Source organism: Drosophila rhopaloa, unplaced genomic scaffold (assembly GCF_018152115.1).
Source record: "Drosophila rhopaloa isolate 14029-0021.01 unplaced genomic scaffold, ASM1815211v1 contig_164, whole genome shotgun sequence".
In the NCBI taxonomy this organism is placed as follows: Eukaryota; Metazoa; Arthropoda; class Insecta; order Diptera; family Drosophilidae; genus Drosophila; species Drosophila rhopaloa.
The window spans coordinates 915,977-939,220 of record NW_025335044.1 but is presented as its reverse complement, the minus strand read 5'-3'; the positions used below and the strand labels follow the sequence as shown (position 1 = coordinate 939,220).

Genomic DNA, 23,244 nt, shown 5'->3' with positions numbered 1-23,244 from the left:
GCTGTGCTGCGCCGCCAATTTGCAAGAAAATTAAGTTCGTTTCGTTTGCAGTTGTGAAAATCGACGAGGAGAGCAGCGGCGCACTCTCCGCAAGGAAGCTGCCAACGGCCAGTGAGAGGTGACGAGTGAAAAGTGGCAAGTGGAAGTACCAAAATGTGAACAGTGCCACTAGTGCTAATCGCAAGTTAGTTGACCGTTGCCGCTGAAGTTTTCGACCGTTTTCGTTTTTTTGGTTTGGTTTGATTGTTGTTGCCTGTTTTCATCCGCCCGCCTAAATAGTGTGTATACGCACACTGGCATTAGGGCCGTGCAAGTGTGTGCGAGTGTGTTAATTTTGCCGTGTTGCCGAATATCTGTGTCTGTATCTGTGGCAGCCAATAGTTGTGGCAAGGCCCTTCGAGCTACTTCCAACAGACAACAGCAGCATCCCCAATAAGTGGCAGCAACTGCGACGCTCGGCAGAACAACAACAGCCGCAACGACAGCCGCGTTTGTTGTTAATTGAAATAAATTGAAATAAATTCCCCGACTTGCTGCTCATATTGTTAATAAAGAGCGGACGGGCTACAGTGGAACCAGCGGCAGTAAACAATAAAGTGAGCAAATGTGGTTTTTAGTTCCATGCCAGGCGGCAAACGACTTTGTGTGAATTCGTAGAGCGTAGAGCGGGCAAGAACCAACCATAAAAATCCGAAAAATTCCGGCCGAAAATAAGTGAATATCTCAATGTTGGTATCACAGCTAGTGCGTGGCAGTTACAACAAAGCTGCACATGCGTTTATTTATAGCTGCCAGTGTGTTCCCATTAGTGAGTGTCTGCACTGCAAGACCAATTGCAAACAAGTCAACTAAAAATTTCGGAAAACTCAAAGAAAAAACGATAAAGAGAGCGTGAGGTCCTACCAATCCCTATTGTTGGATGACCTCTCTCAGTTCGCCTTAGATCGACAGTAGCTGCGGAAATAACTCGATCGTCCCATAAATAAATACTTTCTCGCCGAGTCGGATTCACCTCGGGTTCCTAGAACACCATTGTTTACACTGTTCGATTATTGTTTAGCTAACAGCCACTTATGCGAACTTCCACTTGTATACAAGCGAAATTTATTAATGTGCGGGGAGTGGGAAGGGTATGCTTTAAGTTTTTTCCCCTGCCAACAGCCAGACCGTAATCAATTCCATATTTGATTTGTCCCCTGCTTTTTCATGCCTCAGTCCAATGGTCTCCAAACCAAATGTATTTATTTATTTCAAAAACAAATACTACCCCCACCTGCTGAGGTCATTGCACTTAGGGTGCGTGGGTGCGTGAATCAACACCTCTGAACCCCAGTAACGACCACCCAAGAAAAGCGCCGTAAAGTATGCAACGGCCATTGCAACCATCAGCATAAGCTAATATTAACGATTTTCTCACTTCATTTCCTTGCTCACTTCGCAGCGCAGCATCCAGCGACACAGGACATGCGCAGTGGCTTCTTTGGTAGTTGCAGTTTGGCTAATAGCGCCTGAAAGAGCGAAGGACCATGGCCTTCTCCCGCCACAACATCGAGAAGCGCCGACTCATCGAGCTAGTGCGCCTGAACCCCATCCTCTGGGACTGCCGCTTGCCCCACTACAAGCGCTCCGACAAGCGCAAGGCCATCAAGTGGAACGAGCTGGGGCGGCTCTTCAATGTCAATGGAGAGCGGGTGCAGCGCACCTTTACATCGCTCCGCGAGATCTTCCGCCGCGAGCTGAACCACGAGAAGATGCTGGGCACGACACGATTCAAGTCCAAGTGGGAGTACTACGATGCTATGGCCTTCCTCAAGGAGGTCATTAGGGAGCGCAAGTAACAAGGCCTTCTTAACTGTATAGAGATACTGGGCAAACCTTTCTACTTTTCTACTTTACACACTTGCAGAGAATGTCGAAAACTTAGGGGCTGTTCAGATATGACTTTATCACTAGAAATCTAATTATATGCAAAAACGTAGTTAAATGGTTGATCGAAAATAAGTTTGATTAAAAAATAATAATTTGATTAAGCCAATGTTAATTCCACATATTCGAAATATCGTTAAGGCCAACAATATTTCCGACATATTTTACGGTTTTACATGATTACTTGTTTTTTATAGCATGACCATTTCTTATAAAAAGTCTTAGATGACATAAAAGAAAAATTGTTGGATATCTAAAAATTCCGCGGGCAGTCCAAAAAATAAATACTTAATTGATCGTAAAAAGAAAATACGTCATAGTTTATTAAAAACTGAGATTTATCGAGCTATAGACAATAATAAAAAAAAAGTGAACTCATTTAAATATTTTTAAATTCTCCTGCACGCAAATTTCATATTTTTGATTTTTTAATTTTATTTAATTTAAAATTTTGTCAAATTTGTTTAGTCAATGTAGTTTTGTAAATTTTTGACCACCTCCCCCCATTTATTCAATTTAGGCGTTGTCCACTACGTAATGAAATGGTCATGCAATGGAATCGAAATAGTAATCGTCTTACAGATTTGTTCGTTGGTTGTTAAAATTTTTTCATGAAGATAGTTTTTGAATCTGGGTAAAAATGTTTCTATTAATAAAATGAATAAATACTTGGCTTATTTAATTGGCCATTATTACACTTGTCTTTGTGAAAATCTTCGAACAACTCACAAAGGGCCTAAGCTGAGAATGTATACAAAAATCAAGGGCTTCCTAGGTAAACTTTGTAGTAGCATCAGAATATCGATGCTTCGAATCGATTAATTTCTTGTACATTAAGTCGTGACATTTGTAGCATAAAAAGCATTTTTTTGGGTTTTCTTTTTATAGTCATTATCAAGATCCGTAAAATTAACAAATATTAATCTTCATATTCTTCAGTTTTTTTTTTGTTTAACTTATTTACAATTTTGTGTTCTAAAATCATTAAAAACAGGCAAACCAAAAAAGTATTCGGGAATTCTTATGATACTGACAGATTTCACGTCTTGCACCAATTAAAAAGCCAAAACAAATTAAAATATAAGTTATAACAAAAATGTTTCGAGTTTGATTTTTTTGTTATAAGTTTCAAATAAAACAAAAATAAAATTGTATTACAAATTTCTGAGCATATTCACATTTTTGTACTTAAAAAAAAGCTAAGAAAAGGGGATTACGTTACTTTTGAACAGCTGGTTAGGGAAATCGTTGTAACTTTATTTACCTACTTAAATTCCGCAAGCAATTTCAATCTTGTATTAATTTATTAAAATAAAAGAAGTAACGCTTTGGTCAAGCTTATAGACGTGTTACTTTGTTAAAAAATAGTATCCCTGTTAAAATAATAATAATATATAATTTATAGGTCAAGAAGGCTCCTGCAATGCATTACAAAATTATAACACATACCTTCTGCAAGAGTAAAGTACACACAAAAAACGGTTGGCTAAATATCTATACATTTCAAATAATAGTAGAACTGATACTGACTTGCTTCTTCTCACTGCAAGCCGCAGGTTTTTCCCAGAATGTTAATTATACATTTCTTCTTTCAGATCCCGCGAACGCATCAAGCACGGATCGCTGGACTCCGCTCCTGCGCCCACCGGCAGCAGCAACAACAACAACAGTACCAACAACGTCAGCCGTAACAGCAGTAACAACAACAGCAGCAGTGCGGCCTTGGACGAGTATCAGTACTTTGCCCCCAGCGACCCCAACAACCCGAACAATCAGCCCCAGCCGCAGCCAGCGCCAAAGAGCAGCGTGCCAGCGGTGGCCATTCCGAGTCTAAGTCTCAACCTCAGCCAATTGCCCGCTGCCCTGCAACAACAGGCCCAGCACCTTCAAGCGCTTCAGCTGCAGCCGGACGTAACGCTGACCTCGCTGCAGAAACAGCCTTCTCTTTCTCTGCCGGCGACGACGCCGCTGTCCCACATCTCGCCCGCCCAGTTGTTGTCCAGCTCGCGCTCCTGCAGCTCTTCGCCCTCCATTTACATCAAGGACGAGCCGGGCTCACCCGAAGTAAGGTGCCAGGACGAAGGGCTGCCCGGTAATGGGCGAGAGGGGACGCGAAAGAAATTGGCCACAATTCGTCCACAGACCAAAGAGCAACTCAAGGCGCGGCTGCAGCTGCCAGCACCCAAAAACACATCGGCGTACGCCACGTCGCCGCCCCATTTGATCATCAATGCCAATAACGAGCTTATCGACGCCGACGCCGGTGATCTGGAGGAGGATCTGGACGACTTCGACGAGGATGACGACGTAGCCGGTAACTGCTTGCCAGTCGTCGATCAATCGGACATGATAGGTGTCGACGACAGGCTCTCGGCCGGAAGCAGCTACACTGGAGAGGGTGGGGGCTGCGGCAGGGGCCTGGGTCGATCCCACTCCCAGGCACGCCATATGCCCACGTCCAGGGAACTTCTCTACATGAAATTTGGCGACTTTCTGGCCGCCCGACTAAACACTTTGCATGAGACTGTAGCTAATGAGCTGATGAACAAGATGCTGCTACTAATCGCCGAGAAGTAGTGATTGCGCGGCAGAAAGCGCCTCCGAAATGATTTAATGTGGAACGGATAAGGTGAGTGCTTCTTAATTCCCAACGGAGCCTCGGCTTTGGTCCCTCTTGTTTTTATTTCTGCTATTCTTGGAGTGTATTGTAAAATACAAAAGTTAGCTCGTTTTGTATGCGATTTTTCGATGTATAAAACTTTAAAAACGCTCTCCTGAAAAGTTGCAATTTCAAAGTCGGTGAACACGATCCTGCAAAATCTACTTAACGAATCCGCAGGTACTGACGTCGAGTTTTTTTTTTTTAATTATTATTTTTTTTTCATTTTATAATAACAAGCATATCGAATTTTTAGGCTAAAATCACGTTTTTGACTTTAAAGTGTATACAAAAATCCAAAAAATGAATAAAAAAAAAACTCAACGTAGTTACCTCTAGAAACATATTAACTAATGAACAATTTTTTTTGGTTTTTTCTTATGATCCAGTAACGAGTTCTGCTGTTCACCGCAAAACCTTTTTTCTTGGAGGCGCCTACGGAACTTTGCTGTGTACGGCTCATTTTTTTTTTTTTTATGAAAATTTGTGAAAACGAAGTTTAAATGTTTTACTTTTACATGGTTATAAAATAATTGATCTGACATTAACCGTATCGCGTAAAAAAGTTCATGAAAATATGCCTTTTTTTTGGCCGAATTAACCATACCCCCTATATCCTATAGCTGCCATATAACTGAACGATCGGAAATGCCATAACTTTGGTGTTTGTAAAGTTAGGAAGTTGGGATTTTTTATGGGTTTTATATTTGGCCAATCAATCCGACCTACCAAATTTCATCGGCCGACTATATCCTATAGCCGCCATATATCTGAGTGATCGGAAATGACATAACTTTGGTGTTTTTAAAGTTAGGAAGTTGGGATTTTTTATGAGTATTAAGAATTCATGATATGAATAATTTTGGAGAATATTATTTACAGAATATTCTGCAAGGGTATATCAACTTCGGCTCCGCCCGAAGTTAGCTTTCCTTTCTTGTTAATTATCATTTTCTAGAAAACAATTGTTTCATTGACAAAAATTTGATCATAATGGGGTTTTACATGTCATTTATTTTTAACTTTTATTCTGTCTCATTTATTGTTTTTAAACCAAAATATTTATTCATTCATATAAAAGGAATATTGTCAGAGTTTTAATAGGATGTGGATGATAATATATCTGTTGAAAAAACGTACAAACGTGGTAGAAAGACCAGATAATAACTATTTTCTTCAAAGTAAATAAAACAACAATTAAAAAGTACTCCGTTTTAAAACGACTTAATCTTTGCATAGAAAATATGCATACAAGCATATTACATGCATATCTCTACAGAAATAAATTCTCTCGTTAAAAATTTCTATCTTCCTGATACATAATTTATTAGCCAGCTGTTATGTGAAAAAATACACAGTTGCAGCTTTTAAAGTTACATTTAATTCGCCGAAAACATAATTGAAAAAACCAAAAGCACAAAAAAGGCGAAAGCAGGGTCGCAACTCCTTTTAAACATCAATAAACCACCACCCCTACGCAGTATAAGTCGAACGGCCGGGATCGCGACAATAACCATATAAATTATCGAAACCAAACCTGTTTTTAAGGAGTGCGGTATTATTTGCAAACCACGACCAATTCATAGATGGCCACATTATCCCAAACATATCGAAGCCAACTGGTAAGGGGTGGTTTTATGGGTTTATATTCAATCAATACCACCAATGGCACAATCCAAGCCCAAATGAAAACATCTGGTTTTTAAAGTAGGAGTGGGATTTAAGTATTAAGAATTCATATAAATAATTAAATATTATTACAAATATTCCAGAATAACTGGCTCCCCATAGCTCCTTTAATATCATTTCTAAAAACAATTGTTCAGACAAAAATGATCATAATGGGGTTTACATGTCATTTATTTTAACTTTATTCGTCCATTATGTTTTAAACCAAAATATTTATTCATTCATAAAAAGGATATGAGAGTTAATAGAGATATAATATACTTAAAAACTACAAACGTGGAAAAACCAAAATAACTATTTTCTCAAGGTAAATAAAACAACAATTAAAAGTCCCGTTTTAAAACGACTAATCTTCATAAAAATACATACAAAATATACACATATCCACAAAATAAATTCCTTAAAATCATCCCAACATAATTTATACCACGTAAAAAAACACAGTGCACTTAAAGTTACATTATTCGCCAAAACATAATAACCCGCAGAGGTATTATAATTTCAAACAAGCACCCGACCCAAAAGTATATATATCTGACAGGATCACCCCAGTAAACCAGCCGCGTCCGTCGCCGCGTCTGTTCCGCAACAGCTCTCAGTTTAAACACAATAAACTCACACACCCTCTTCCTCAGCAGTATAAAGTCGACGTCACATAAAACATATCGAAATGCCACTCTGTTGTTAAGTAGAACCTTGGGTATAATTGCCAATCAATCCGACGTACCAAATTCATCGTATCCTATACTCCATATAACTATATCGAAATGCCATAACTTGGTTTGTAAAGTAAAATATTTCATGGTTTATATTGGCCAATCAATCCACCTCCATAATCGCCGACTATATCCAAGCTGCCATATAACGAACGATCAAATGCCAAACTTGTTTTAAATAGAGTGGTTTAAGTATAAGAATGCATCAAGGAATAATTGGAAATATTATAAGAGAATTCGCAAGACAACTCGGCTCCGCCCGAGTTAGCTTCTTTTTTTATATGATTTACCAATTTAAAAAAACTAAATATGTGATTGGAGGGGGTGGTTTGAAATCTGGCCATATAGAAAATATATTTGAAATCTAAAATCTTAAAATAACTCTGCGCTAATCAATTCAAAAATGCTGCGTGCTCGTAGATTTAGTGCTAGCGCAAGTAATCTTTAACTACTTGGCTTGCTGCACAAATGTATTGCTCTGACCAATTTATTTATCAACACACACAACATTTAAATGTGTTGCTTTATTTACACACAAAATACCAGTGCCATAAAAAAGTTTTAATTTCCGGACGCTGAAGTGGGCCCCGGACACTCACATAGACTCGCAGACGGACGGACTAACGAACAGAGTGGAACAGAACGATGCAAGTTTGGAGATTTAAGAGCATTTCACGCATAAATAAAATGCCTAGGACTATGCCACATGACAGGAGCCAAGACCGCTCTCTGGCCATCCCCAAGCCCAATTTCCCAGAGGCCCAGAAGCGAACTGACTACGCACAATGAGCCAAAAATCAAAATTAGAACAAAAAGCGACCAAGCTATTTCGCAAACAGCTCTCAGCATTGCTTTTGGATTTGCACTCGCATTCGGACCTTACCACACACTAACCCGATGACGAGTTGCGGCAAGCAGAAAAAAAATCGGATTTCCAGTTATGCGACTGCCTAGCACCCTGGAGTTCGCATTCTAGTCCTTAAATTCTAAACGAAATATCCGATATTCATATAATATTATTTATATTTATAAATCGATATTAAAAATCACGTATATTAAAAAAAATTTTAAAAATAAAAAGAAAAATTAAATTTTTGTAATAAAATTCAAACAAGGAAGAAAGCAAACTTCGGCAAGCAACGACTACATTTCGATTTCTATGCCTAAATTACTAAAAGCAATGCAGCTATTTCGATTTTTCGCAGCATTTTGCCATCGTTTTTATGGCAGCTATGATATTGGTGTCCGATTTTGACAAAAATAAAAGCGAAATTCTGATATAGTAAATAATTAATATATATCAAAGGAACATTTTAATAAAAAGAAAAACAGCAAAATACATTTATTTTTATTTTTTTAATTTTTTGATTTTCCTATGGGAGCTATATTCCATAGTATTTAAATATTACCAAATCCCAAAGTACAAAAAAAATTAAAACAAGAAAGGAAAGCTAACTTCGGGGTGAGCCGTAGTTGATATACCCTTGCAGAATATTCTGTGAATTATATTCTCCAAATTTATTCATATGATGCATTCTTAATACTCATAAAAAATCCCAACTTCCTAACTTTAAAAACACCAAAGTTATGGCATTTCCAATCGTCCAGTTATATGGCGGCTATAGGATATAGTCCCCCGATCCCGGCCGTTCCGACTTATATACTGCGTGCAAAGGAAGGAAGGGTGTGTGCAAAGTTTCAATTCGATATCCTTAAAACTGAGAGACTAGTTTGCGTAGAAACAGACAGACGGACAGACGGACATGCTTATCAACTCAGGATGCGATCCTGATGAAGAATATATATACTGTATAGGGTTGTAGGTGTCTCCTTCAATGCTGTGCACACTTTTGACCAACATTATAATACCCTCTGCAAGGGTATAAAAACAACATAGTTGGACTTATATGATATAGTCGCCCGTTTCGGCTCGTTCCGAATTATATACTAACTGCAATAGAAAGACAACTTTTGGGAAGCAGTTTTTAACCAAAGCTTTATAACTGAGAGACTAGTTTGCGTAGAAACGTACGGAGGGACGGACAGACATGGCTAGATCGACTCTCCTGGTGCTGATCAAGAATATATATACTTTCTAGGGTCGGAAATGTCTCCTTCACTGCGTTGCAAACTTTTGACTGAAATTTATAATAATTGTCTGCGAAATGTTTTTCCACACTTTTAACTTTTTTTTTTTTATGCACATGTTTTATATTTCAATAAATAAGGAACCTCAAGAGCCATAAAACGAATAAGGAATAAATTGGAAAAAAATCCTCATTCAGGATGTTATTAAGAAGAAAATACTTAATAATTTAAAATACCTTCCAAACGACACGTAGACCGTTTAAATTGACTCGTTTAGAAAAACCGGTCGTGCAAATTGTATTTTACTATTTTTCCAAGAGTGGTTTTAGCTCAAGCGTTTTTAAATAAAACAAAATTATTTAAGAACCAAAATGGTTAAGGACAGGCCAACAAACATATTTTTAAGTCTAAAAAACCTATTAATTTAATAACTTCTGATCGAAAATTTGGATTGTGGGGACATTTTTCTCCTTAATTATCCGAATTTTGTATGCAAATTTGAAGAGGACAACTATACCTTTCGATCAAAGTAAAACTTGTTGTGATCGGACAATCGTAGCTGATTTTCAATTCTGCGGGAATGTAAAGTGGTCCCTTCACACACTTTTGTAGCAATTCGTCACTACAGTGATGAATGTCTTTGTGCGAACCGTTGGAATAGGGTAGCTGGATGGGCAAACTGCAGGATCAACGCCTCAACCCTTATATGTATCTGCGTCCGAATCTGTATTCGCTCCTGAATCTGTATCTAGTAGCTGCAACTGTGCGAATGGTTTCGCACTCGGCACTTCAAAGCGTCGCAGTCATGGGGTGTGTCTATTTACGATTTTGTAGTATTTATGGTGCGACGCCTTTGGTGTGTGCCCTTTGCATTGCATGGCGGCTTCAGACCCCACACTTGCGGCCCTTTTGCATTCAGAACCCGCTTCCCCACTCTTATCTATGGCTTGGCCAAGTCTCTTTACGAGCAAAGGGGTTATGGGTGCCAGTTGCCCAGACATTAGCTGACACAGTGGGTGGCTGGTCCGACCTTTTATGGATAGTTACAGCAAGTTTGTTGGCACTTACAGCATTATAAATTTGCCATAAATTATCGTTTTATGGATGCAGCTGATGTCACGATGGGCCACAAAGATACTTTTGATACAAAATGAACATTTAGCGGGCCGCAGTAGCCAGCAGCAAGGTCCACAGCGAGTGGCCCCATCATTGAAATATTTTAAAGGAATCAATAAATATGAAAATAAGGCCCCTCCAGCCATAATACGCACTGTTATCTGTGAAATTCGCAGTAAATAGGCAAACCATTTCATTGCCTAGATAGCGACTCATGGACGGATCTTTGCTGGCTTCCTGAGAGGCAAAGTGCGTGACTTCCAGAGTGCCAGCCTGCCAGATTTCCCAAATACTTTTCACACTTCGCTTCGCTCCCTCGAATTTTCGCTCAGAATCAAATCTCTGCTTTTTACAATGTCTGAGGATGCTGATATACGACAACCATACCACAACCTCCTGCGGCCCATGGCTCAGAGCAATGCTGAGTCTCCTAGTCAATGTGGCAAGTTTTAAATGGCGGCGCTAAAAAGTATTGCATACCCTGCGGCGCGCGTTCCTCTTTACACATAAAATGCATATGCAAGTTAATGTTTACAATAGTCGTAAAAGTTTAATGGATTTTGCCAGCCACTGCGGGAGCAGCGAATGCGAACGGTGGCTTAGGATCGTAACTTTCGGAATAAGTTTTTTTTCTGTGGGCCGCACCACATTGTGTGTATGTATGTGCGAGCTTGGTAGGATTTTGGGGTGCCAACACCACGGATGCCCAAAGTTTAGCGCTGTTTGTATAATCAAAATGCATTTATTTGATTAATATGCAGCTTTTTTTCCGCTTTTTCCAAAATAATAAGAGTAACTTTTGCTGATTCTGTTTTGGGGATTGGCTTCTATTTTCCTTCCTGTTGCCATGATATTGTCAGGGTGTGAATTTTCGGCTATACAATGATTTTGTTCTACTAATATTTAGTGACTGGCAACGGATAAACACTGGAGTGGGCTGGGGACTGCCCAGGACTTTGATATACACATTCTAATTAAGTGTTAAAACTAATTCATTAGCAAACTGCAATTGACAAATTATGCTTTTCTGATGCATTTATTACCTACCTTTCTTGCTAAAACTAATTTCTGCAGTGATTGAAAGCATTCTATCCTGGTCGATTCATCTAATGAAATGCATATGCCAATCAACATAATTATATCTCTGAATCATGTGTAAGTCCACGCCCAAATTGAAAAGGCAACAAAAACGGCCCAGCCTGGAGCCCAAAGCCACAGCACAGTGGCAATAACAATAACATTAGCAACATAAGCCACCGAAAGCTTGCAACTGTTGTTGCTAGTTGCAGTCATCCCGAGCATATGTATAAGTACCAAAGAAAATCTGACATCTGGCAACAGAAGCTGCGGCGGTCAGGAAGTGCATAATGGTGATCGAGTGTCAGATACCCAATGTTTATTCGCATTCTCATGCATATGTTTAGCTGCATGCATTGTCCGCCCATCGAGGATACATAATTTATTGGCCGGCAGTTTCCTCCGTCTGTCAGACGCACAGGCCCAATCGGCAATACCCGGTGGTATGCTCTATGCACAGCAATAATGGCACACAAAGAACTTGGCCTGAAGGATGCCGAGCTGATGTCAATGCCTGCGCCCGAGCACATGACGATGGCTATAACTATGAGCAGTATCAATATTGACAGGCTATTAATTTGGCATTTTATGCAATAAGCAGAGACATTGATAGAAGGCTGGCCGTGGGAGGCTGGGACAGTCTGCGACTTTCCACTGTCTCCCGGCGCTGCATTTTTAATGAGCACCAGTGCAGGAGGCGCCTCGTCCTGGCTTCCGCTGTTGCCTGGTGGCTGATGACTGGAACTGCCACTCGTCTGCGATTGGAAACTTGCCAACCAGCAGGATTGAGAGGTGGTGCAGGGGCCGCTAATTTGAGAAGTAGCGGAAGACGGAGCGGAAACCTCACACACGACCCGTCTTGGATGCCTCGAATCTCCTTGGCATTAATGGCCGCAGGACATGTCAAAGGAACAGAAACTACACTCAAAGAAAAATGACGATTGATTGGGATGTAAAGGGAAATTTTGTCTAAATAAAATAAAAGGAACTACACAGAGGGAAGAGTGGAAAACGAGGTTACATTTAGAACGGCATTTGTTGATCTTAAAATGTTCTTAAACCGATTGAATAAAGTTAAATTGTTCATAAAATAAAAGTTAGGAACACAACAAAATTAGTTCAACTCGTACTAAAATTTAACCAGTTCTAGCTGGAGACTATAGAATAAACAAGAAAAAAAGCAAACTTCGACAAGCAAACTTCTTTGGAATTTGGTAATATTTAAATACTATGGAATTACGGATTTAACTACACTAAAATCGGACATTTATATCATATAGCTCCAATTAGAAAAACAAAAAATTAAGAAAAATTAATTGAAAAAAATGTTATTTTGCAGTCTATATATTATTTATATATATATTATTTATATATATATATATTAAAATATTCCTTTGGCATATAGTAATTATTTACTATATCATAATTACGCTTTTAGTTTTGTTAAAATCGGACAACAATATCATTTAGGTGCCATAGAAACCATGGCAAAATGCAGCGCAAAATCGACATAGCTTCATTGTTTTTAGTAGTATAGGTAATCATTTTGTAATAACTGCAAGATAACTTTGCGTTCTCTCGTATTTTCGCAGCATTTTTTTTTCGAGATTTTGAATAGTTTAAAATTACTGCTCTTATGAGCTTAGCAAACACAGTAATTTCGACATCAAACAAAGCCATAGATTGACCTGTTCGATCTCAAATTTAACAAGCAAAAATTTCAAATTTATAACGAAAATAAGCACTTATGAAATCCCCTTATAATTTTTCATTTGAAAAACGGCAAGAGTAAATACTTTCAGAGTTCCTTAATTAAGAAATGTTGATTCTGTTTTGCCGACCTTGGAAAATAATTCTTTGAGTGTAGCTCGACGTGCGCTGACTGCAATCATAAAACTCTGCAGTGGCTGTAGGTATTGCACATTCTCCAGCAAGTCCGGCCAAAGTCTCGCCCAGTTAGGGAACTGGCGCGTCCACCTTCACCGCGTTAGAAGCTAGGGGACTATCTTGCATATCAATCAGGCATTAAATCGTCGCCAGCTGGCGCCAGATTGTTAAAAGGACCAAACCAAAATAGTCGCAGGGATTTAATCGCAGGTTTACCTTTCGCACACGCCCTGCCAAGTGGAAACGCGCTACTTTAAATTAATAATTTTGATTGCCTCTTGAATTTCCAGGGAACTTTCTGCGCCCCTGTTGTATAAGTTTTTCTCAAAATATTATCATCATTAGCGCTAAAATTTGCCTAACGGTACTTTGACAAGCAAAGAGAACGCTGCGCCTGACTTACTTTGTGAGGTTGGCTACAAAGTTTTAAAATTAAACAAATTTCGTCGTGAGCTAATGAATAAAACAGAAGATGGCAATAAAGTTGTAAATGCAGGGACTTCAACGAAAATGAGTGTTCCTCAATCTGCCAAGCCTATATATACTGGTCTTAACGATTCGGAAACCATTTTGGGTGTTTTAAAAAAATTTTCACCGTTCATTTATACAGCACATTGGTTGTCTGACTTCACAATTACCATTTACGGCGGTAATGCTCCACTTGACTTACTTTGAGTCAACTTGACTTTAGATGACCACAAAAAATTTATTGCGTTTATGCCAAAAAGCAAGGAATACTTGTGATATTTTTACGGTTCTGGATGAATACAAATACATTGGAGGAAGCAAACTTTGCCAAACTTTTGCAGCCATTAAAAAAATTAAATATTCTACAAAACGACTATATTTCAATTTGAATGCGTATATTTTAAAAAAACTTTGAAGATTTGTCGATTTTGCAATAGATTTTCAGGCCGTAGTTCTAAAATTGTTTAAAACTACCGTATATCGTAACATATGTTGCGTGTTAATATTTTTCCAAATTTATTTTTCCGTCTCGACTTATATACAACCGAAGCAATAGAAAGTTTCATCCAGTAAGCTTTAAAACTGGCGGACATGGCTAGATAGACTCTTATAGGGATGCTGATAAAGCTTATATGTGTTATGTCTTCTTCCCTGCGGTACAAACTTTTGACTGCAATTGTAATACCCTAAACAAGGGTACACGGGTAAACAAGGCTTTCAAATACTACGACTTTTAAATACTCTGATAACCAATTTCAAAATAATGGATGGCTCCATTTGTAATTACGGTTTCTTCTGGCGGTTAGGTACAGCTGTGAAAAAAATAATAGCACCACCTACTCAAGTTATGTTTAAACGGTCTTTGTACCTATACTTTTTAAACTATGAAAACGTTGAATACCATTTTGAAATCGAAAGACAATAAACCAACTGAATATGAGAAAAAAATTAGCAAATTTATTTAATTTCTTAAGATATGTTTGATATTTTATTGAAACTAAAGAAATTTGACGAAAAAAATAATAGCACCACTTTTCAAAAATGGACTTAAAACTATAACAACGACTAGTAAGTAAAAAATTCTTTAGTTTTCTATATTTATACATCCAAATAAAGTGTAGATTCTTCATTTAATATTTGGTTGTGCATACATTATTGGCAATCACAGCCTCACAACGTCTTGGCATGGATTCAACCAAGTCCTGAATTTTTTTTTAACAAAATAGTTATAAAATAGTTCAATCTTATCAGCAGGTACTTTCTATTAAGGCTGTTGGACGAAATATAAGATATTCTCTAAGTAACTTGTAAGTGGTGCTATTTTTTTTTTCGCTGTTTTTCTGAATTTTTTAGTACAAAACTAAAAATAAAATATGTAGGCAGGATTAATAAAAACGGAAACTTTGTTTTAGACAAGAGCAATACTAAACCTTAAAAAAAAAATTATTTTGAAAAAAAAACAACAACAGGCTAGAGCTATGCGGCTAATGATCCTGACTAAAAAAAAAAATTTTACGCATATAAACAGAATGTATATATTTCAACTATACAGGATAATTTTTAGATTATTTTTCAGAGAAACACAATTAATAACTAAAATACAATTCTCAAGCATCCACACAGAAAAACACAATTAATAAGTGATACTCGATTTGATGAGATTAATGTTGTCTTAATACTTGGCGTACCACTTTCACTTGTCACCATTTTCGAAATACGGCAGTTTTAATTTCGACTATGCCTTTCTCGGGTTTTATGTAAAGCCATATCTTTAATCATCCAAAAAAACTTTAATTCTAAACAAAATTTTCGTAAAATTGAAGTTTTTTCTATCAAAGTTCTCTTGAAATCGAATGCCTAAGATCTGCCTTTGCATATAATCCAATGTCTTCTAATAAGTTATGTATATTCTTTCACTATAAGACCAAAGGCATTTTGAATTGGAAAATGGCTTATTCTGTGTTCCGCAATCAGTTAGGCAAATTAAAAAAATGTAATTATGTTATCTGCCAGAACTAGTTGTCTCTCAACTCAATCAAAATGCTAGACGGTAATGCAGACATCGGTTGTTTGGTTGTTAAACTCTTCAGCCCGAAGGCTTGGCAATAGAACCCACAAATCACCACAAAACATGTTGACAGCACACGGTAGCAGACTGTGCCTACAGGTATACAGCGACTCTTCAGAAAACCAGGAGTGGGAAGCGAATGGAGAATTGTGAGGAAGGGCAAGCCAGCTCTCTGCTTGTGCATTTCCCTAATGAAATGCAAAGAAAACAAAACGAAATACAGTCTAACAATATTTCAGCCCTGTCCCGAGAGCTCGAGCTTTCCCTACTGCGATAGGCAATGCAAATTTCAGAAGAGCGCTTGTCGGATAGTCTTGTTGTTGCTGAGTGGTAGTAAAATATTTGTATTCTCCTATAGCTATTTGTTTTGATTAATAGCTAACAAAAATAATTTTCTTTTTAATTTTTAATGGGGAGTGGGAGAATGATTTTGTTTGGGTTTTTGGTTTTTTTGGTATTTTTTTTTTTTTTTTTTTTTTTTTTTTTTTTTTTTTTTTTTTTTTTAATTTTTTTATTTTTTTTTTTTTTTTTTTTTTTTTTTTTTTTTTTTTTTTATTTTTTTTTATTTTTTTTTTTTTTTTTTAGGGGGTGTGGGTGTTTTTTGTTGGAAGTTTGTTTTGGGTTTTTTTTACTTATTTTTTGCTTTATATTGGTTTTTTTTTTTTTTTTTTTTTTTTTTTTTTTTTTTTTTTTTTTTGGTAGGGAGGCGGGGGGGCGGAGGGAGAGGGGAGAGGGAAAAAAAAGGGAGAAAAAAAAAGAGAAAAAAAAGAGGAAAAGGGGAGGGGTTTTTTTTTTTTTCTCTTTTGCCCTTTTTAAAATATATATTTTTTTTTTGGGGGGGGAACTTTTCCTTTTTTTTTTTTTTTTTTTTTTCCAAAATAAAATTTCCCCCTTTCCCCCACGGGGAAGGGGGATAAAAATATGGCCCATCCGAGATTCCGTTCGGCGGATGAGTGTGGTTAATTTTCTAATATACACCCCAAATAAAAATAAATTTAGAAACATCATCATTGATTTGTTCCAGCCTTTAGACCAAGAAAAAAATTCATTCTTCAAATTTAAAATCTTAATGGGTGACAATTTTTTTTAAAATTGCCTATGTTTTCTGTCTTTTAAAATTAAAAACAAAATTTTTTATTTACATAAACATAATAACTGAAAAAGTCATGAAAAACAAACTTTTTTATTAATTACATAAACACGATGCTAAAAAAATCCAAATCCCCGAAGCAAATTAATGTGAGCTTATCTGAATTTAAGAGCAAAATAACTGCTTTTGCGTGGGCTGTTGTGCTGCCTATAACGATTGTATATATTACAGCTATCCAAATAGATGCCGGAAAAAAAGTACCATATCTGATTTTTAAAAAATTTTAACTGCATTGATAAATTTGTAAAAAATAACTAAATCTAAGAGAATTTCCGTACATTTTTAAGAACAACTTAGTTTTGCGAACTTGCATGCCTTTTTGATGCTTATTTTTAGATCTTTCATATGGCAGCAATATGAAATACATTTTTATAAAACTAAAACATTTGTTTTAAATCGTTAATAATTACTTTATCACTGAGTATATGAGTATTTGTTAAGAAACAACGATCTTATAATTTACCTTTTTCCGATTGGTCTTATGATCCGGCCCGTTCCGACTTATATGTATACTACCCGGAATAGAAGGATGATTTTTGGAAAATCTCATCCGAATAGGCTAAAAACTGAGAGACCAGTTTGTGTATAAGCGGAATGAGATTACCTCTCCTGGTGATGGAGATCAAGAATATATACTTTTTATAGAGCCAGAAACGTCTTCTCAGTGCGTTGCAAACTTTTGACTGAAACTATTATAGCCTCTGCTGAGTATAATGCTGAGTATAATTAATAAAAAAAAATTTAAAGTTTAATTTATAAGTGTACAATTTTTCAATTATTTTTCCTTCTGTTTGTTTGCTTCTCAGACTTTAAATCAATATCTTCTAGAACAACACAATTTAGTTTAAAACATGAAAGGAAGGACTCTTCGGCAAGCCGAAGTTTATATACCCTTGCAGTTGAAGCAATGTCGATTTTGCGGTGCATTTTGCCATCGTTTCTGTGGCAGCTATATGATATTGTTGTCCAATTTTAATTTAATTAAAAACGTAATTCCATAATATTTAAATATTACCAAATCCCAAAAAAAAAAATAATAAAAATTAAAAACAGGAAAGGAAAGCTAACTTCGGGCAGAGCCGAAGTTGATATACCCTTGCAGAATACTCTGTAAATTATATTCTCCAAAATTATTCATATGATGCATTCTTAATACTCATAAAAAATCCAAACTTGCTAACTTTAAAAACACCAAAGTTATGGCATTTCCAATCGTTCAGTTATATGGCAGCTATAGGATATAGTCGGCCGATCCTTATGAAATTTGGTAGGTCAGATTGATTGACCCATAAAAAATCCCAACTTCCTAACTATAACAAGAAAGGCAAGCTAACTTCGGGCGGAGCCGAAGTTGATATACCCTTGCAGAATACTCTGTAAATTATATTCTCCAAAATTATTCATATGATGCATTCTTAATACTCATAAAAAATCCCAACATCCTAACTTTAAAAACACCAAAGTTATGGCATTTCCAATCCTTCAGTTATATGGCAGCTATAAGATATAGTCGGCCGATCCTTATGAACTTTGGTAGGTCGGATTGATTGGCCAAAAATAAAACCCATAGAAAATCCCAACTTCCTAACTTAACAAACACCAAAGTTATGGCATTTCAGATCAATCAGTTATATGGCGTCTATAGGATATAGTCGGCCGATCCTTATGAAATTTGGTAGGTCGGATTGATTGACCAAATATAAAACCGATAGAAAATCCCAACTTCCTAACTTTACAAACACCAAAGTTATGTCATTTCCGATCAATCAGTTATATGGCAGCTATAAGATATAGTCGGCCGATCCTTATGAAATTTGGTAGGTCGGATTGATTGGCCAAATATAAAGCCCATAGAAAATTCCAACTCCCTAACTTTACAAACACCAAAGTTATGGCATTTCCGATCAATCAGTTGTATGGCAGTTATAGGATATAGTCGGCCGATCCCGGCCGTTCCGACTTATATACTGCGTGCAAAGGAAAGAAGGCTGTGTGCAAAGTTTCAACTCGATAGCTTTAAAACTGAGAGACTAGTTTGCGTAGAAACAGACAGACGGACAGACGGACAGACGGACATGGCTATATCAACTCAGGAGGTGATCCTGATCAAGAATATATATACTTTATAGGGTCGGAGATGTCTCCTTCACTGCGTTGCACACTTTTTTTTTTTTTTTTTTTTTTTTCGCGCGGAGTCTCACGGCCCACTTACCCGCCCAACCGACCGAGGGGCGCAGCCGTGTATCGTACGGCACGATTCGCGATAGGATAGACGCGAGATAGGAAAATAAAGGTAAAGGTCCGGGGAAAAAAGTAATAGTTAGATCAATCTTGTGCCAATGAAGCAAGTATTAATCGTTTTAGGAGCGGCAGAGAGTCAAGATTTGATATTACAGGAAAAAGTCTATTATAGTCAGAACATAATACTCTGAAAGGCTCATGCAAGGCATAGTTAGATCTACAATGATTTAAAATTAGGGGAATATAATTTCTAGTTAATCTACTTGGCACAGAAAAGTTTAGCCGACTTAACAAGTTGGGGCAGTCAATATCACCATGTATAAGGTTATAAATAAAGATAGTACCAAGCATCGTTCTACGGTTGGCTAGGGATGGTAAATTAATCAAAAGAAGTCTACTAGAATAAGAAGGTAAGATAAGATTTGCATCCCAGTTTAGGCGCCGTAAAGCAAAAAGACCAAAATTATAATACCCTCTGCAAGGGTTTAAAAATACCAAAGTTATGGCCTCTCCGATCGTTCAGTTATATGGCAGCTATAGGAAATAGTCAGCCGATCCGGCTCGTTCCGACTTATATACTACCTGCAATAGAAAGACAACTCTTGGGAAAGTTTCAAGCAGATAGCTTTAAAACTGAGGACAGACGGACATGTCTAGATAAACTCTCCTGGTGATGCTGATCAAGAATATATATACTTTATAGGGTCGGAAATGTATCCCTCACTGCGTTGGAAACTTTTGACTGAAATTATAATACCCCTTTGCACGGGTATAAGCATTAATTTCAAGTTTCAAGCAGATATCTTTAAAACTGAGGGACTAGTTTGCGTAGAAACGGGCGGAAGGACGGACAGACGGACGGACAGACGAACAGACGGACATGGCTAGATCGACTCTCCTGGTGATGCTGATCAAGAATATATATACTTTATAGGGTCGGAAATGTATCCTTCACGGCGTTGGAAACTTTTGACTGAAATGATAATACCCTTTTGCACGGGTATAACCATTTATTTCGTATTTGGCAATTAAATTGGGAAAGCACGGAAGAGGATTAAACTGAAAAACTACTGAAGCCTGCGTTTAAGACTATTTCCGGCAGTTAAACACGTCCCGTGGCCATAAGTCACGGTACCGCTGAAGCCTTAAAGTGTTGGCTTCCTTCTTTCGCCACCCTGGGGTGTCAACCGCATATTTGGTTTGCATATTGACACGTCTTCTAGCACGCATAAGTAATTTATTATTTTCTATGCCAGGCTTCAAGGCGCCAGACTGCCAAATCCAGCCAAAAGGCCCTGTGCTGGGAGCCTGGGATGCGAAAAGGTCAGCGAGACACATTACCACATCATTATGAGACCGCAGGGACCAACTTGACCTTCAACAAGACCCGCAACTGCAGTGACTCGGGCCAGACAGGTCCTGTTTGAAATCAGAAAGCGTAAAACCAAAGAGCGAACAAAATGGCACCACAACAGCGGAAATACACAGGAGAATGGAGGTTCGTTGCAGAATTTCAGATGCACCATAGCGTCATTAAGTCAATTTGTGAGCGCCAAGGCGGCAACTTAATGTCCAGCAAGGACCTGTGGCCCTGCTAGAACGGAGAAGGCCGCGCATAGACCCCAACATGGACACACCAATTATCAAAAAATGGCAACACACAAAAACAAGCCCACAACATTAAGGGTCTGGGGATGTGGCCGGTGATGGTACTGCCCAAAAAGGAGATTGCGCTTTTGCGGTTGTGTTAAGTTGATTTCCGGCACGTCTGCCCCAGACCAGGAACCCATACCTTCCGCCATCAATTCTCACATAACTCCGCATGGGGGCTTTCGAGATGACCTACGCCATTTATGCGTGCACCTCCAATTCAGCATCCTTCTGCGCCTGCCGACGTTATATTCATAAACAGACGCTGTCTTTGCTGTCAATGCCGTCGCCATCCCACTCATCATCTTCATCACCCCCATTGCCATGATAATCATCATTATCGGCCTCCTAGCCGAAGGTGTTGACCACGCCCCTTTCGTGGCTGTCGCAGGCACCACCCAAATACCCTTGCCCCTGAGGTGCGATGTAAATTATACGCTTTTGCGTTTAGCCTCCCCAACCTCGAAGTCTGGACCAGCCCCAGTTAATCTCCTCCTCCTTCTCGGCAGTTTGATGTTTTGCGGTTGTGTTGACGTTGTGCTAGGTCAGAAATGAGCAGCCAAGGGAAGTGTCCTTGGAGATGCTTGGCTGTAATATTTAAAGTGCGCTTTTAGCCCGGAGTTTGTCCATTATGCCTCTGACATGTTATTGTCCTTCTCTCTGCGGTCCCGAGCCAATTAATGAGATTTTAGCAGGGAACGTACTCAGAGCATTGTTTGAGAAGAGAAGTGAGTTGTCCTGGGGGACAAAGGTGAAAGGCTCTCTGAAGAATGATTATCCGGCAGTCAAGAGGGTGGGCGAGCTGGAGTTCCCCTATTGGGGCTGATTTGGAAAATCGTGGTAAGGATTTCTGTCATACTGCTTCTGAACGTTACCTTGTGGAAGCTGTTTTACAGCCTCGTCGCTTATTTGAATAATCAAGCTTTAAGCCAAGTGGGACGAATTCTAAATGTTTTTTCAGCTAAAAAACCTTCCAACCCGTGTTCTTCACAAGGACAGCCTGGCTTTAATTTTCATTAGCTGCATTTTCTGTATTTTCAAAGAGCTGGCAAAGTGGCCCTCACCGCAAAGTGGTTGTTGTTGGTGCTGCTGGAGGAGCCACTGTGTCATTTGTTATGTTATTGGTTTCGACATTTTGCAAATTGCTTATTTAGCAGTGCGTAAAATCCACATAGTCCTCTGCCAGCTCATCCTCCTCTCGACCTGCGGTTCTCTTTTTGCGGGAGCCACACACGTCAAGGAGCAGAATAGTGTGCTATTCTGTGCTCCTTCGTTTTTGCCCCCTTGCTTTCGTTTGTCCATAAGAATTTTTTGCCATCCTGCACTGGTGTAGACCCAAAGTTAACAACGTGTCAAGCGGTTAGGTCTCCACTTCGCACCACTCCATTACACTCCCAACCATACCCATCCCATTTTGCCGAATGAGCGGGGTAAACTGGGCTCTGAGCCGAAACAGGTGCGTTTCAATGCCACCCATTCAGCTATTTGGGCAACTCTCATCTGCCCCAGATAATATTTGCTTTTCATTCTGTGACATTTGCTTCTAGCCCTTGTTTTATGCGGCGCCTAATTGCCTGCTTCATTTTCCGGCACTTTTCCTACAGAGGAACTGGAGTTATTCGAGTGTGGCCATAAAACTTTTTACGGCTAATATTTTCTGAGGCTTTTTAATTAGGCGAAATGGTCGTAAAATTTGATTTATTGCCCATAATGGGAATGGTTAATTGGGGGCTTTCCAATGGAAAATGGGCTAGAAAACGGAATATCTTTCTGAACCGTTCTAGACGTTTTTGAATTGTCTAAGTCATGCCAATGTAATAAATTATTTTATTTTCTCTTTGCAGCTCCCATCCTAACGTCTACATTCTGTAAAATATTGAAGTAATTGGCAAAAATCAAGTCTGTATTATGTGCCATAAAGGACAACACTAGAGCGTATAGCGTGGTTTACCATTAAATGTATGAAATAGTTTTTAAATCAAAACAGTTCGAAAGAGACGACAAATAAAATTACACATTTCCGAACTATAAGACAACGTTGTATTTACAAATTTAATCCCTTCCCCTTTGGATATTAGTATAAGTAGGCTGGCTGTCTGCCCGCTTCCGCAGTTTATAATAAATTCAAGGTCAGAAAAGCTCAACTACCCTGGCCACTAAACGGTTCAACTTTATGCAAATTGAGAAGCTCCCTTGAGTCTTCAACCTAAAAGCGATTAAACGTCATTAGCATTAAAGAAGCATTCTACTTCCCGACTTTGACTGCCTTGCCCTCCAACTCACCTTTCCGCACGTCCTGATCCTTGCCCCTGACTATAGCCCCCCCACCACGGCCCCTGGCCTGGCTGCTTAACTGTCGGGATGAATGGGTAGTCATTTATCATCATGGTAAGAACAACAACTCCATCGTAGAATGATTACAGCCCCGCTTAATTGTAATTAAAGCGATTATTACGGCGGTGTACAGTGTTTCTTAATGCGTTCGAAAATGTCGGCTTTCGATTCTCTT

General features: G+C 38.4%; 1 protein-coding gene across 5 annotated transcripts; it reads left to right on the top strand.

The window, feature by feature from the left end:
• Positions 1-22,766, top strand: LOC108039168 (myb-like protein AA). 5 transcript variants are annotated; one of them, XM_044458342.1, is made up of 5 exons: positions 1-184; positions 1,442-1,834; positions 3,522-4,555; positions 20,342-20,583; positions 22,580-22,766. In XM_044458342.1, exons 2-3 carry the CDS (start codon positions 1,527-1,529, stop codon positions 4,501-4,503), a joined length of 1,290 nt encoding a protein of 429 aa, XP_044314277.1. In that variant the 5' UTR covers positions 1-184; positions 1,442-1,526; the 3' UTR covers positions 4,504-4,555; positions 20,342-20,583; positions 22,580-22,766. The 5 variants fall into 5 exon arrangements, with proteins under 5 accessions (XP_044314277.1, XP_044314275.1, XP_044314279.1 ...); XM_044458340.1 differs by lacking the exon at positions 20,342-20,583 and having other exon boundaries at positions 2-184; XM_044458344.1 differs by lacking the exon at positions 20,342-20,583 and having other exon boundaries at positions 46-118.
• Positions 22,767-23,244: the final 478 nt, after the last annotated feature.